The sequence below is a fragment of the Haliotis cracherodii genome, unplaced genomic scaffold (genome assembly GCF_022045235.1).
Source record: "Haliotis cracherodii isolate W230 unplaced genomic scaffold, xgHalCrac1.p SCAF_6, whole genome shotgun sequence".
Classification (NCBI taxonomy): Eukaryota; Metazoa; Mollusca; class Gastropoda; order Lepetellida; family Haliotidae; genus Haliotis; species Haliotis cracherodii.
This window is the reverse complement of record NW_027266319.1, coordinates 42,371,691-42,387,948: the sequence shown is the minus strand read 5'-3', so window position 1 is coordinate 42,387,948 and position 16,258 is coordinate 42,371,691. Positions and strand designations below refer to the sequence as shown.

Genomic DNA, 16,258 nt, shown 5'->3' with positions numbered 1-16,258 from the left:
GTAGCGTCAGGTATAGTAAAACACTATATTTATTAGTGATGGGACGATACACAGATGCATCAGTGGATCTCAATTTTTTACTTCTCAATAAAAGTATCGAACACAGTCGCACACCATGTAAAATGTATCAATTCTTACCTTAAATGTTTTCTTGAAAATAGTGTTACACCAAACACTTATTACTAGTGAAAATGAGTAGTGAAAACGTAAATATTTCCATCCATAGCACCATACCTGACACTGCCAAATGTTAATCATTAGTGGTCCAGGTATTTGGCAATCCTGTCTATGAAAAAGATGGCTTACGCACCACAGACAAGAGCACATTCAAGTATCACGATACGTATCAGATCATAAGCAAGGTATCGTGATACGTATCGGATCGCACAGTTGGTATATCGACCCAGCCCTAATACTTATACACTTATCTTATCTTACAGTATGCATTTCATCTTTCTTCTTTGATCCTGGTGTGGAAACAATCCTATAACAAGTCGTCATCATGGCCTCCACCATTAACAATGGTTCGTTCACGTCCTGAATCCCGTGCAACATGATCACAGGACTTCTCCATCATACACATTCTCTTTCTTAGAGCATACTGCCGGAACTTACTGTGATGCATGGGCATTTAGTGCATGAGATAGGATAAGCATATAAATAGACAATTTATTAAAGATCATTTACACATTTTTAAAGTTATCCTATCTCACACTTTGCATTCATCCCATGGCTGGAAGGTGGAGCGCAGATACCCAAGCAGCAATAGAAACTAAAGGCCCATCCAACCATCCCCGCATCACAGTTACACCAGCCTGTACGCTCTAGATTGAGAATGAGGGGGCTTGATATGGCAGGTGATCTGGTTGCTGGGGTCGTGTCGCATGAGATTTTAGTGGTGCGTGACCCATGGTCACAGTGGTGATTAGGTGATATGTGGGATGTGTTGGGGTGATTGCTGTTTTTTTAAGCTGGAAACTTTTTTCTAGGGGGTTTCCACACCAAGATCAAAGGATTAGAAGAAATTGTGTGGGATAGGATAAGTTTAAAAATGTGATAATAGATCATGATAGATCTCAACCAGTCAATTGCAACATCATTGGTAATGGTAGGAGTAAGGTACTTATGAATTGAATATTTTCACTTCTAGTATGCAGCTACCATGACAGTCTTACCTTGAGCGAGGTACAGGGTTGCTTGTATTGCCTTGAGACGCCGATGTCGGTCAGCAACCTCCAGCTCATTTTGTAGATAGACTGTGAACCGCCTCCTTATGTTGTCTGGGGCTGTTGTCCACTTCTCCAAGCCATGTTTGTTACACAGCTCTTCAAAATTCTCCTGGTTCTGCTGGTATTCTGGCTCTTCTGTATAACTGTATAACTCTGAAAGAAATCCACATAAGAAATGTAATTATACAGTGTTTCAGATTCCAAGAGGCCCTCAACCATGTCCTTCTCTGAGCAAATATGGTTTCCAGACCTAATATTTTCTGAAACTTGGTGGAATTTGGTGAGGTCTTTGGAACTTCTGCTACAGTATTTGAATCTAAGGATTCACTAATTCTATAATTTTTAACATGACAGTTATTTGTTATCATGGTTATGAGGAGGGCCCCTTGACATTCATTCTTACTTTCAAAAACTGGTCCTTCAAACCAATTGACTACATACCTGATATTTCAGCACTGTACCTATCTGCATCACTGTAGGAGAATTCAATGTCAGGAACCTCTGTCATTGTCTGAAAGTTGTCACAAAACACTGATGCATATTATTTTTTTCATGGCAGAAAATGAAACTTTTCACTAGGATATGAAACATATTTGTATTCATGGTATTATTTTGCATACGAGGGGTGTTCATTAAAGATTTCCCCTGACCCACTTCCGATGGACCTAGTGGAATGAAACTTGGCATTGTTATTAGTCTTTCTCCACATAGGAACCACCAAGAGTTACACACTTCTCCCATCGTTTTATGCAACTATGGAGACCTCGCTTGTAAAAGCCCTCCTTTTGCGTCTCAAACCAAGACTTGACTTCAGAAATCAGTGTTTCATCATCTGTGAAACGTTTTCCCTTCAAAAATGACTTCATGGTTGGAAAGAGGTGGAAGTCAATTGGTGCAAGGTCAGGAGAGTAAGGAGGAAGTGGAAGCATTTCATAGCCACAGGGCCGCGCTTCTGTCTGGGCAACATGAGAGTTGTGTACTGCAGCATTGTCTTGCAGGACTCGGACACCCTTGGTCAGCATGCCACGCCTCTTTAGCTTGATAGCGTCCCGCAATTTCCGCAGCAGTGAAGCATAATAAGCTCCTGTAATTGTGGTACCCTTGGCCAAGAAATCCATCATCACTACTCCATGCTGGTCCCAAATCACCGTGAGCATGACCTTGCCTGCAGAGGGTTGGACACGTGCCTTCTTTGGGGGTGGTGACTCCACATTCCATTGCATTGACTGAACTTTAGTCTCAGGATCATAGTGATAGACCCACATTTCATCCTGAGTGATAAGTCTGTCAAAAACATTTGCCTTTTTTTTTTGGCACATGTCCAAAAGATCCTTTGAGCAATTGACTCGTTCCTGCTTTTGGAAAGGTGTGAGCAACCTGGGAATCCATCGTGCAGACACCTTATTCATGTTCAAATTGTCATGGATGATTTTTTCGTCAGACCCTACACTGATCTTGACACCTTGTGCTAACTGACGAACAGTTATACGTCGGTCTGCCAAAATGGCGGTCTCCACTTGAAGGATAGTGTCCTCATCAAGGGCTGAATGGGGGCGACCAGGAATGGCAGCTGATTCCACAGATGTCTGACTACACTTGAACTGGTGATGCCAGTGTTTAACAACGTCATATGATGGGGCATCTTCCCCATAAGTTGCTTTCATTTCATGGAAAGTTTCTTTTGGTGTGCGACCTTTCAAATATAAAAACCTAATCACTGCTCGATATTCTACTGGCTCCATTGTCACACCCTACTCGATCATAAAACCTGTAAAAGTGGTAAGATTAATAGTTTGGTGCTGCAAAATCAGACATAACACATAGATACATGTATCATTACACCTAAGTGGTTTAGGGAAAATCTTTAATGAACACCCCTCATAAACTCAGAAATGCCATATTTGTCTCATGATACATATTGTATATACTTAATTCAAAAGAATTCTTCTGACTTATTTTATGTTGGCTAGCTAACAAGAGGTTGTTGGTATTAACCAGTTTATATTTATCTAGCATCACTGGTTTATTTAATTTTGTGATATAAACTAGGCTTGTTAGTAATGCCTACCTGGGCAGTTATCAGATCAGGTTACTGCAAAACTTTGTAAATAATACATTAAAAAAACATAAAACATTTATCACAATCATGATTGCACAGATTTATATTTGTAATGGACGAACTGTATCTAAAAGTTAACTGGTCATCAGAATAAATGATATAACCTCAATATTATAGTGATGTGTCTCATTTGTAAGACTTCATGTTTCACTATGAAGGTACTGGACTCTAGAAACATGGATACCATCTCCTATTATTTGGGTGGCATGTATACAGGACTGTACCTGGGGTACTCCCCTGTACTACCTGACTATACAATGACCAATTCCACACCTCTAAGTTGAACACTGTAAAGATTCTCATATGTATTGATGTATAGCATGACTATATTATCGTTGTATTGTTTACTTATGCAAATCATAGCACAATATTTGATCCCACGATTGACTCATGGTATGTCAATGCTGCTCATAAGTATACATGTTAACTTTTACATGATAGTTTTGGGAATGTTTTTGAAGTGGATGTTGAAATTTGTAAGAACCTAGGTCATATGCATACTGATTATACATAAGCTAAATCTGAAAGTGATCTAAACCACATGATCCACACCCATCACACCACATAATAGTAACACCGCGATAACAGAGAGTTGCCAGCCCTTGAGTCGCTGATGACCGACAGTCTGTTTCCCAAACTGGGTAAAGAAAATCAGCATTGATCTACCTTAACTGATGTCACGTGTGATGTGTCATAAAAGTTGAAAAAAAAGAAATATTTAGCGTGTGACATATTTAATAGTTCAGTAAGCATGCCCAATTACGATCCATCATACATTAACTACCACGATAATTTAGCATAGCATGCTACATAAAAAATATCTGCGAATCACAATTAACGTGAAGTTACGTATCAAAACAAAACAATGCATGTGTAAAAAAGAGACACCGTATGCAAAGGTAAGAATTGTCTCATTCACCAGTGCTTAATATCTTCCGAACAAGAAACATACACTCCAACTCCCAGTTATCTAGCCACAATTGTTTTAATTATCCCGCATAATCACCAGATGCCAATTAGCATGAGCGAACCAACAAACTGGGCTTCGGACCAGGGAGGACCTCGGTGACAGCACGGGAATCCCCTTGAATCCTCGCATTTGATTGGATGATGCTTACTACTGTATAACCTTTCACTTTCAGGCAAACTGCATATAATACCATGTTTCATGGTATAAACACTACATCTGTGTTTTGTCATCATTCACTTGATACTCAGTTAGTGACTTTATTACAGGTATAATGATTGGCAGAACCACTCAGATTACCTGACAAAGACTATGCAAAATAACTTAACAATGTTCACCCCTAACCTCTGAGAGTGTCAAGGATATACAGTAATCAGTGGTCCACATTTGGCATTTCTCATGTCTTAGGTAATTGTTTAAAAATGATTGGGTCATAAATCCAGGTCTGACTTGTTGAATGTATCACATGAAATGTAATATGCATGTGGCAGCGGAGCAACAGAGGTATGATCAGTTGAGTTGCAAAAACCATTGAACAAAGGATTAACCGATATGTTTATTGATTAATCAGATACACTGTTATCTTGCACAGTGGATTTGTCAAAAGGAAGTGTTTATATATGTTGGCTTACTAAAGCAGATGGAATACACTCACATCTGGGTTGTTCAAAGGATGAGTTCATAATACATTATTTATTATTCATTGTATTCACTCAATAGATTTTTTAAAGAACTGTGGACTTATTTAACATAGCCATCATGTGTGCTATGTCAGCTGAAAAATGAGACATGACACTCATGTGAAACACCTGAAACACATGTACGTGATCAGTTGAGAGACGAACACGTGTTATAATATCCCGATACACTATATATATGGGATAGTGTTCCTTTATGTGGATATTAACGGATACATTCCTCCAGCAAGAAAACTGCCTCATATTATGTATATAACTTTTGGCGGTCGTAATTATGATCTTTGCATTTTATTTTCATTCATTTGCTGTAGCATGAAAGCGGAATGCCTCAACGGTGACTGATGAAGTTGTTCCATACTCACAAAATATTCGGCAATAGCAATCAGCTGTTCCAAAATTCTATGCTTATGGTTATTATCAGATTATTAATGGTATTTAAATATATATAGTAAAAGCTGCAATTAAAATAACTTGATATTGGAATATATATTTCTTATTAAATAATAGTTGCAGATACTATTTTTCTGATCACTGTATCAAAATTATTTAAAGTTATATTATTGGGTATTTTGTAATCAAATCACCAGTGGATTAGTAGAAAATGTGAGTACAGCTGATCGCTATTTCCGACTTAGTTTACAAGAAAATACACTCGGTAATCTTTATTTCAGCAAAGAAAAGGGCCTTATAAAACAATATGCCTAGCAGAACAGAAAATACAATTTAAATGATAAATCTTCATGTCTAGTGATAATTTATCTCAAGTTTCACATTTTTATTGACCAAGTTTGTCATCCCTGTGTTCATTGACTCAAATTCGCTGAATGTATTTCTTTTACTGCGCATGTTGACCGATAGCTTCATGATTTAAAGTCATGTATGCATTAATCAACAACACATGTCAGTTTTGCTGCAGCTCTTTATTGCATATCCTTTGTTATGATATACAGCTTCTCGTTCTTCAATCCACAGATAGCTGTTGCTTCGAGCAGCACAGAAAGAAAAGCGCCGAACACAAATCAAACCAGTCGAAATTATTGTCCATAACAGTGCAGGCTAAAACGGCACCTCAGCAAAACGTCACAAATTTCTCTGGTGAAAACGGCACCTCTATTTCTAATAACGATAAGAACGATTTATGTACATGATGTAGTAGTATATCTGATTTATGTTATTTGTTACATATTATTTGATGCATTTACATGTTATTTCCTGTTTTCCAGTTGTTCACAGATAACTACATACATTCACATATTCACAGTTTACAATATCGGCACATGTACCACCGAGCATTGTGATAGTAGCTGACTGAGGGGGCTAATTTCTAATGTAAACTTGTTTGAACTTTTCACAATTATTGGTGTTTGTAAGAGACGATGTGAGTTTAATTTCATTTATCTTACTTCAAAGCATGTAATGTTTTCACAATAAGTTAGTTGCGCCTCCCAATCAGTCGACAAGTAAATTGGAGTAGGGGCCTAATTTCTAATGTAAATTGTTTGAACTTTTCACAATTATTGGTGTTTGCAAGCTACCATGTAAGTTTAATTTTATTAATTTTACCAAGGTAAAAAAAATAGGGTGCTGTTTTCGCCAGGCAATAGTATCCGTTTTCGCTTGAGGTGAGGTGATGTTTTTGCCAATCGGTGCACACTCCGGCGCAGTGGTGACTCAGCATAACACCACTGACACAGGCTAATTTGCATATCATGTGACCGGACTTTTCTCTTGTTTGTAAACAAACACGCCTTTTCAGAAATCAATGTAGAATGGACCAATGCAAGTATTTGGGGGCGCTTAACATATTGCTTTGCATAATTCTATAGATATGCTACTACAACTGTGACAGTGAGTTGCATGCATCAAAGTGACTGTATCGCCAGCTCTCCGTTGGGCTTCGATGACAGCACGTGGAGCCGTACTACCAATGTAAACAAAGGATAACTTCGCAAAAACAAATAGATTTTCATGTATTAGGATACTTTCTTACGAGTACGCATGAATGATATGGTGATTTTTGTGACAGAAAAGTGTGGTAAGGAACACTGTAAGGATGATGTGGATAATAATAAGGAACGAGGGAGGAATGAGCATGACTAGTGACGACACAACGGTGAGTTCGCTTTTGAATCAGTACTGAAAAAATGTAGCCGGTGAAAGTGGCTTGTGTGAATGTTCCAGGACAATTTCCAGTAGCCAAAGTATTCGACACAAGACCATTTCATACTTTTCTCGACGTTTTTGTGTGAAGAATATTAGGAGGAATCTTTAATAGCCACTAAATGGGTAGATTTACCGAACCCTAAGGGATGATTGACCGTAAAGGGGATCCAAGGGCTAAGGACAGAGTTCGGGTAATCTTATAGCCACCAAACGGGTACCTAACCCTAATGATCGTAAAGGGGTGATTGATTGTAAAGGGGATCCAAGGGCTAAGGATAGAGTTCGGGGTAACCTACCCTAACACTAGCGATATTTGGATGTGTTCAGCGCCAATATAATATCCCTGATAAACTGCGTTCTTGCGCATAATAATGAAAATTACTGAACCAAAAAATAATATATGTATATTAGTTCCCATTTATAACCATTTTAGCCACTTGAATTACGAGAAAAACGAAATAAAAAATATATAAAAAATAAAAGTGCTTTCGTAAACTAGCGCTTGCTATAAAATCTGCCGCTGCAGGCTATATTTAGTAAACAAATATTCAAAACTCTCCACACTGCTTGGCGTATTCAATGGCATTTCGTGTAGAGATGATAGATCCCTGGGAGGAGCTTATGCACACCCGATGACCCCTGACGTCACAGGGCATTGTTTCACCGATGTGACTGGCAACAAAATACTACAAATTACGTCATAGGATATGATCACATGTTTGAAAAGTTTGTGGTACTGTATTCTAAAGGTAGGCCCAATATCTTGAATGGACTGAGAAAGATGTGACGAATCGTCACATGGCGCTGGCCTGTGGTAGAGGTACCATGCTGGCTGGCATTCGGCCGCATGGAACTCTGGGTAGGAGAGTACAATCGGTGCCATTTTCGCCAGGTGACGTTTAAGCTATAACCCGTCCATAATAAGCAAATTAATTCGAATTGTTGTTTCCATTTACTGTTATCAGTCGCATATGTCAATTACATAGCATTATCAACTAATAAAAGAGCACGGTCATTGAAACATACATGGATGTAACCGGGATTTCTTCAAGATATACATTCCAAACTGTCATTTGTTTTGAGACATAATCTTTGAAACAGTCTGCGTATGAATTAATCACGACCACTTCCGCAATTTTGTTTTGACGTCAAAAACACGCACAATTTCATCGGGATTTTTTATCGGTAAATATAATTCACGGAAAATTTGCAGTGAATGTGTACTTCAACATAAATATCATATGTCTATCACGGTTAGGACATGTACTTGCCAATGATATGAATTATTGGTCATTTAGATTTCAAACAAGGGCGCTTACTAGACTTTGCTTGCCGTATTCGGGTGCGCCCATATTACGATTAATGTGGAAAAGTAGGAAACTTATAAAACCAGCACGTTTATCGATGGCTGGGCAGTGCATAGATCTTTTGGATTTGGTGACTTAGATACTGTCGGAAAGACAATCAACTCAAGTTGCATGTTATACAATTTGGTTACATTGTGTGAAGAAATGAAGACGTTGCAACACTTTTGATACAATGTATACGTTTTTGTAACCGCGACGTCAGCACAGCGCGGCACTGAGCGGTTTGCAGGCTGACTGACGTCCAGGCACCATGAGGGTTAATAATACCTGACATCCAACCATGTCGTGTTTTGACAGAAGTCACAAGAGGATCTGTGCTGAATGCACGTTTAAATCTGTATGTCAAAGATGGATTATGCTCAGAATAAATGTCCGTAACTGACAAATACCTCAGAATCTCTCCTCTGCCGCCGCAACAGCTCTCTCAACTTGGGCACTCCAGTCCTTTTACCTGCCAAGCCCACCTCCATCTTTGGATGGTGTCGCTCTAAACAAGGGGAGACAACTCCTGTACTTTAGATTATGTGGTTCGCCACTAAAGAAATACGTCGCCACACAATTTTAAAGTTTCATACAGCACTGGACAGGGAGTTGAAGGCAGAGTGTTGTCAGTTAATATCGTTGCCTTGAGTGTCGATGTTTTGACACGATTATACAAGAAATCTCACAACTTTTTGTATTTTGATATGAGATTTGAAAAAATACAGATCAATGTTCTTTATCTTTCTTTGTCTTGACATTACGTCAAACTTTATTGTTCGAGCGATATACAATCACACCTCAATCAGATCGTTGACTCCTATATGGTGCCTCGGTCTTCAGATCTTATGTGTCGTAAAATACCCAAACGTCACAAGTTTTGTGTTAATAGTGAAAATGATTATATTGTCTGATGATGTTCAGTAAATAAATAAACTCTTGGATATTGCTGGTGAAACTGGCAGCTCCCTTATGGTGCCATGTTTGAAGCACATGCTATTTAAGAAATAAACAACGCACATTATAAGATAGCTACGCGATAAATCGCAAAGAACAACGAAGAACTATGCGTGGTGTATTTCACGATGAAACATTGTTATACCATGACGTCATTTTTGCAGATCCGAACATGCTCTCGTAACTTGATGACGTCGTAAATTGGACAACGTTATTTTTTAGAGGGAAGTGCTTAGTGTGATGTTCCCCATAGATGTAGCTGGGCAACGTAGATAAACACGATGGCCGAAAGATCGCTTCCAAAAGTGAGAGAGATATGACAATCGGTATTGAGAGAAAAGGTACAGATAATCGACGTAAAAATTGTGAGAATATGCGTGAAAGACCAAATTTAACCCCCTGCTCATAAAATGGACTTGTCAAACATTGCTGCGGTCCGATTCTATTCAGCGAATCATCATTATTTAACTATCAACTAAATTGACGTCCAAAAGAAACTTTACCAGAGTTTGAAATCACTCTTTCTCAAAAACAACAAAACATACATGCATGAAGTAAAAATGTATTGAGAAGATCAATATATCAACATAATCAACACTGAAAATGACAAACATACCGCGACCGAGAATGACGTCAGAGCCCCCCAAAGTTGGGTGTGGTACAAAACTCGAGCTTTCCGAATCAGGGACAATAGGCAGAGTACATAAACACTCGCTCACGTTCAATAACAAGTCATTAGTAGCGTGTGTGACCACCAAATGCCTCAATACATGCAAAAACTCTTCGACGCACAGAAAAAGTCAGTCGTCTGATGAGGTCACGAGGGATTTGACGCCATTCTTCTTGGGGGGCCAAGATCAGCTCTTGCCGGTTGGCTTGAGAGTGTGGTCGTTGTCGAACACGGCGATCCATCAAGTCACAGAGGTGTTCTATGGGGGACATGTCGGGTGAGCGTGCAGGCCACGGCAGGACGTTGACGTTGTTGGCTGCGAGGAAGTTAGTGACAATTCTGGCTGTATGGGCTCTAGCGTTGTCATGCTGATAAATGACAAAACGTGGCTGCTGTTGGAGAAATGGTAGGACAACTGGACGAAGAATGTTATCCATGTTACGCTGAGCTGTCAAGTTTCCGTCAACTATGACGTCGCACATTCCGGGCCCATCTCAATCGCAGACGACGATGTTGCGCTGTCAATAGCTGTCCTCTGTATGGTCTAAAAGCCCTGATTCCATGAGCCCTGAGTCTCCTGGCCACTGTCTGTCGACTAACCCTGTGACCTAAGGCATTTGTCGCCGATGACGTCACTGTCAGGAAGCGATTTCGGAGGTGCAAGGTACGCAAGTACCGGTCATCATGGGGCGTGGTCACCCTGGGTCTGCCTGTTCTTGGCCTGTCAGCGGTCCGCCCTGTCTGTCTGTAACGTTGTATCAAGTTGGTAACGGCAACAAGGGAGCAACCGAAGGTTCGTGCTATATGGGCGTGGATGGCTCCCATCTGTACCATACCCAAGGCTCGTTCACGTTGTTCGACTGTGAGTCGTGGCATTTCTTTTGTGTTTTTTTTATCACTGTGGATGTCTGACTTTCCGTTGCAATCGTTTCATACCCTTACCCGCACGTGCATTTGCAGTTGTCCGTGGTGCACGTGTTTTTCGCGTGTTATCTCGCAAACATGTAACAGACGAGTAACATTTTCTGCATAAACTATTGTTGTGTTTAGGTTATGTGTTTTAGATAGACTTCATCGAAAAAAAATTTATACTTTGTCTGAAATTTATATTTTCAGTTGGTAAAGTTTCTTTTGGACGTCAGTTTATTTTCAAAGCTGTGCTTTTTACATCCTTAAAAGAAGCTGTACGTAATGTTAATATCTCATATAAATAATAAACGATTCGTAGTCGATGTTTATCGTACAATAAAACACTACAGTGATTGCAGTGATAATAAATCAATCGGGGCTGCGCCCCCTCATGATCTATTCTCCCAGCAGTGTTTTATTGTACGAGAAGCAACTCCCACTCGTCGTTTTTAAATAAAACACTGCAGGGAGAATAAACCATGAAGGGCGCAAGACCAATTCTACCTCACATCATGATGCTCGGACCACCCCACGAGTCTCTCTCAACAACACAATCACCCGAATAACGTTCCCCACGGCGTCGCCAGACTTTCTCTCTGCCATTTCCTGTTGAGATACAGTAACGGCTCTCATCTGAGAAGAGGACTCTTCTTCAATGCTGGAGGCGCCAATGCTGGTGCTGTGTTTCCCACTGAAGACGGTCCCGGTGATGACGTGGTGTCAGAATGGGTCCTCGGTGTGGCATGTGACAGTGGAGGCGTCTGCTCGTTAATCGTAAACGCACGGTGTCCGCACTAATGTGTCGCTGGTGTGTCCCCATGGTCTGTCGAGCAGTTTCCGCAGCAGTAACAAAGCGACCTTGAAGATGCTATCGCACAATCTGACGATCCTGACGTCGGGTGGTGACCCTTGGTCTTCCACTACGTGGTCGGTCACCTGTAGTGTTGGTGGTCTGGTACCGTTACTGGAGCCTGTATATTGTCCTTACGTGGACTTGAAATACATTGGCTACTTGCCGGGCGGTTGGTCCAGCTTGCAATCCTCCAAGGGTCAATCTTGGCATGTGGTAGCAATTCAAGAAAAACGAATGAATGTCATCCGATCCGGGTGGATTTTTATAGGATTTTTAGAAACTTAGAAACACAAAATACCCAGATATTTAAATGACAACTTTTCATGCAATGTAACTTGGGGTAACGTTTCTTTTGCGGTTCAGTATATACTACATCACATCTGCTTTTCCCTAATGACATAGTTTCGATCTGATTCATCCGATAAAACCGATTGGTTTACCCGTAGCGGACTTCATGAGTGCAGTGACATAGCTTGTTTAGAATAGGATTCAGATTAAAGCAAGCAGTTCTCGCATAATGCCCCACAAACGAATCGCGTCACTTAAGAATCATTTCGTTGCACGGACCTATAAAACTTATATAGGTCCGTGTACGTTCTAGCTCCAGGAGGAGAGCCCCGGTCACATGACCTACAGGTGATCGGTTCCTTTACGAGAATATGTTTCACAATACCATGTTTCTCCAGTCTCTTTAACACCTGTGAAAACAGTTTCTAGATATCATTCTCTTATTACCCATCAAAATGGTTTGTATTTAAAACAAATCACTACCTTTCGTATTTCCAATGTGGATTAACCTATATAACTTTACTGATTGTCAGACATCTCTTGTTTGCTTGACCCACAGGTGCTAGTTGATAGACCTGCGATAAATTGATTTTTTCCAATCTGACAGTTCCAGGAGGGCAAATGGCGTTGCGCTGCTAGTATAGAGAGTTTAGGGGGTGCCACAGTTTACCATATTTGCTGTTCTGTGGGCATTCACTAAATTCTACTCTAAATTCCCACTCTCGGAAACTTTTGGTTAGGTCGAAAAATCCAGGATAGTGGAAATGACGCTGCAGGGTTATATGTCCCAACATGTGCCACTATCTGGTATAACTGTGGGGAAGTTGAGGTAGAGTAGGGGCATTGCCATATTTTGTAAAAGAAAAAAATATACACGTCAATCTATCATCGGGTGTATCCCTTACGTCCATTGAGATGATAGGGGGTACTATTACCCACGATAAGTCTGCTGATGACTCACTTGCATGTATAGACCACCATCTTCACAGGAAAAGAAACAAACTTATGCCAGTTTCTTTGAAGATTTGTCTTCACTTTTTAGATCTTAAATGCCTGGAAGGTAAAGTCTTCTTCTAGGTGACTTCAACATTCATCGCCCCGATTGTTTCTTGGTTTCTTATACTGTTCAACGCAGAGTTCACCCCAATCTATACTCACACGCAAAAAAACCCCGCAAGTGGTTTTAAGCAAATAGGTAACAAACACAGAACCATATATTGTAGTGAAGATTTAGTATGTAGTGAAGCCTGATGGTGTTATCAATATTTTTGGTTGCATTTTGGAAGCCCCGAGTAAAAACGCAACATTTCAATTAATATGTGGGTATAATGCACCCATTTCATGCGAAATCGAAAATGCACGAACTGTCATGAACTGTAGTTGGTTTAAAACTGTGGCCGATTCTTGGACCTACCAGCCCTTGGTCAACAATGCCAGGCCTAACTCAAATTCAGAGAAACCAGGCTATCGGACGTCTGGAAGCTGGAGAGTCTGTTCAAGATGTTGCCCGTCATTTCAACGTTAACATAACCACAATGTACCGTCTCCTGCATCGATACAATGCAACACAGACCACAGATGACCTTTCTCGGAGCGGTGAGGGTCACCACACCTCGACAAGATCGGCAGATTACCCGTCAACACCAGCGACATCCGTTCCTAACTGCAAGTGAAAGTCCTCGACAGACCATAGGAACACATAATTGACACATTAGCCGGGACACTGTGATCCGACGTCTCCGTTCCAACAACCTCAGATGTCGCCGACCAGCACGTCGTCCTGTTCTCCAACCACAGCATCGACAAGCACTTCAGTGGGCACAGGGTCATCACAATTGGCGTCATCGTGAGTGGAGGCGTGTCATCTTCTCTGATGAAAGTCGCTTTTATGTCTCCCATGCAGACGAAGGAGTCAGAATTTGGCGGCGTCGAGGTGATCGTTTCGCTGACAGAAACGTTGTGGAAAGGGATCCATGTGGTTGATATGGGCAGGGATTGGACTTAATGCGAAACTTGGACCCATGTGCTTTCTGAATGTTGGTCAAGGTCGGGGACACGGCGTCCCTGCTCAGCGGTATATCGACCAAGTGATCAGACCCCACGTTGTTCCATTTTTTGCACAACAACACATTTTCCAGCAGGACAACTCTCGTCCCCATGTCGCCAGAGTTACCAAGGCCTTTTTGCAACAACACAACATCCGTGTTCTACCGTGGCCAGCCCTCAGCCCTGATCTGAACCCCATCGAACACTTGTGGGATGAGGTTCAAAGGCGTCTGCACAATGTGCGCCAAGTCCCTACAACTGTCGATGAACTACGCACAGCACACAGTACACTTATTTGGGTGAGCCCAATAAGGCTTATGTTAAATGGATCCTGGATTCACATGGATTGAAGCAACATGCCAATAACTCCACCAATGTCGGTGGACATTTTATTCATTTGGATCATAACACTCCCTCATCAGATCCTTATCTATGGACGGTCGACAGATGTCACATGAGTTCTGGAAAAAGATAATATTGAACTTTACAATACCTGAAAGTAAATGGCCAATACTACATTGCAGCAGTATGAAGATTTCTAAGTCAGAATAAAGAAACGACCTGCTATAGTCCGAGCTCCGTACCAACCCGCCACATGATGTAGACGGTTTTGTTGACTTGTAGGACTGAAAACTAACTTTTTCAAAGAAATATTCCAACAACACCAGGGCGGCCTGACGAGCGAACGGTTTAGCCACGAGGCTACCACCACACCCACCACGTCTCAAGCACGAGAATCTGATGGCACACAAGTTCAGTAGCGTGTATGGCCACCATGTGCGTTGACAACGCCTCTGCATGGACCTTGTGATGCTTGTGAACACATGATTGGGAAGACGACGCCCTTGTTGCTGCAAAATGGTGCCAAGATCTTGCAAATTCTGTGGTTGGTTCTGGAGAGTGCGCAGACTTCTGCGTCGGGAGATCTTGACGGCCAGTCCATGACGTTGACTCCCGCATTCTGAAGGAAATTCCTTGTAAAAATTGCTGTGTGTGGTATGGCATTGACGTGTTGGAAAATCAAACCGGGTCCATGTGCTGCCATAAAAGGCAGAAGTTCTGGTGCCAGTACCTGGTCGCGGTAAGCAGTAGCGTTGAGGTTTCCACGGATGACAAGAAGCCTGGAACATGCATTGCCACAGAAAGCACCCCACACAATGACACTTCCGCCCCGAAATCTGTCAACTTCCTGTACACAACACTGGGCGTACTGTTCATGACGGCGACTCCACACCCTCGCCCTACCATCAGAAAGTCGTAGATTAAATCGGGATTCATCACTGAAGACGACTTGATTCCAATTCCTCTGAGTCCATCGTAAGTGTCGCTGTGCCCACAATTGACGTTGACGTCTGTGTAATTGAGTCAGAATCGGCCTGCAGTATGTCCGTCGTGCTTGAAGGTGAGACGTTCTCAGTCGGTTTCGAACAGTTTGCGCACTCAGTCTACCCCTAAACAGTTCATTTCTGGTTGATGTAGCCGTCAAAAATCGGTTACGGAGGTGACGTTAGACAATCTGACGATCCTCTGCATGTGACGTCACACGTGGTCGACCTGGCCGAGGGAGATCAGCAGTGGTACCCGTTTGCGTCTTTAAATCATAAACAGTCCGTCGACTACAATCCATCGTCCTTGCGACTGCAGCTACAGACATTCCCGTCTGCAACATGACGATTGCACGTTCACGTTGAACATTTGAAAGGCGTGGCATGACAAATGGCCGTAAAGACTTTTGTTTTCTTGTTTTTCTTTTTTGGTTAATGACTGCTAACAAGTATGGCTGAAAACACGTGCGGTATTATGGCCACGTGACCAGTTGCATGTGTAAAAACACTTTTGCCACTATAGTGCTGTGCACGATTTTGATCGATTCACCTGCACAAAAACAGGTGTTATCTGAAGACAATAGGTGGCCATTACTGTTTAAATACACAATAAGGGCCCACAATGATAACTGGTCAAAATGTTAAAATTAGGATTGTGAAGTTTTTAATTTGGTTCAGTATATATTAA

At 41.3% G+C, this 16,258-nt stretch overlaps 1 protein-coding gene across 3 annotated transcripts in view; it reads right to left on the bottom strand.

Annotated features, from left to right (window-relative positions):
- The window catches only part of LOC139446666 (striatin-interacting protein 1 homolog), a 46,921-nt gene extending 37,908 nt beyond the window's left edge, over positions 1 to 9,013 (bottom strand). For all 3 annotated transcript variants that reach the window (XM_071227938.1, XM_071227940.1, XM_071227939.1), the window contains exons 1-3: positions 8,933 to 9,013; positions 1,671 to 1,740; positions 1,176 to 1,382 (exon numbers count right to left, since the gene is read on the bottom strand). In XM_071227938.1, the coding sequence (XP_071084039.1) occupies positions 1,176 to 1,382; positions 1,671 to 1,740; positions 8,933 to 9,013 (358 nt within the window). The remainder of the gene's footprint in view (positions 1 to 1,175; positions 1,383 to 1,670; positions 1,741 to 8,932) is intronic.
- Between the last annotated feature and the right edge of the window lie 7,245 nt (positions 9,014 to 16,258).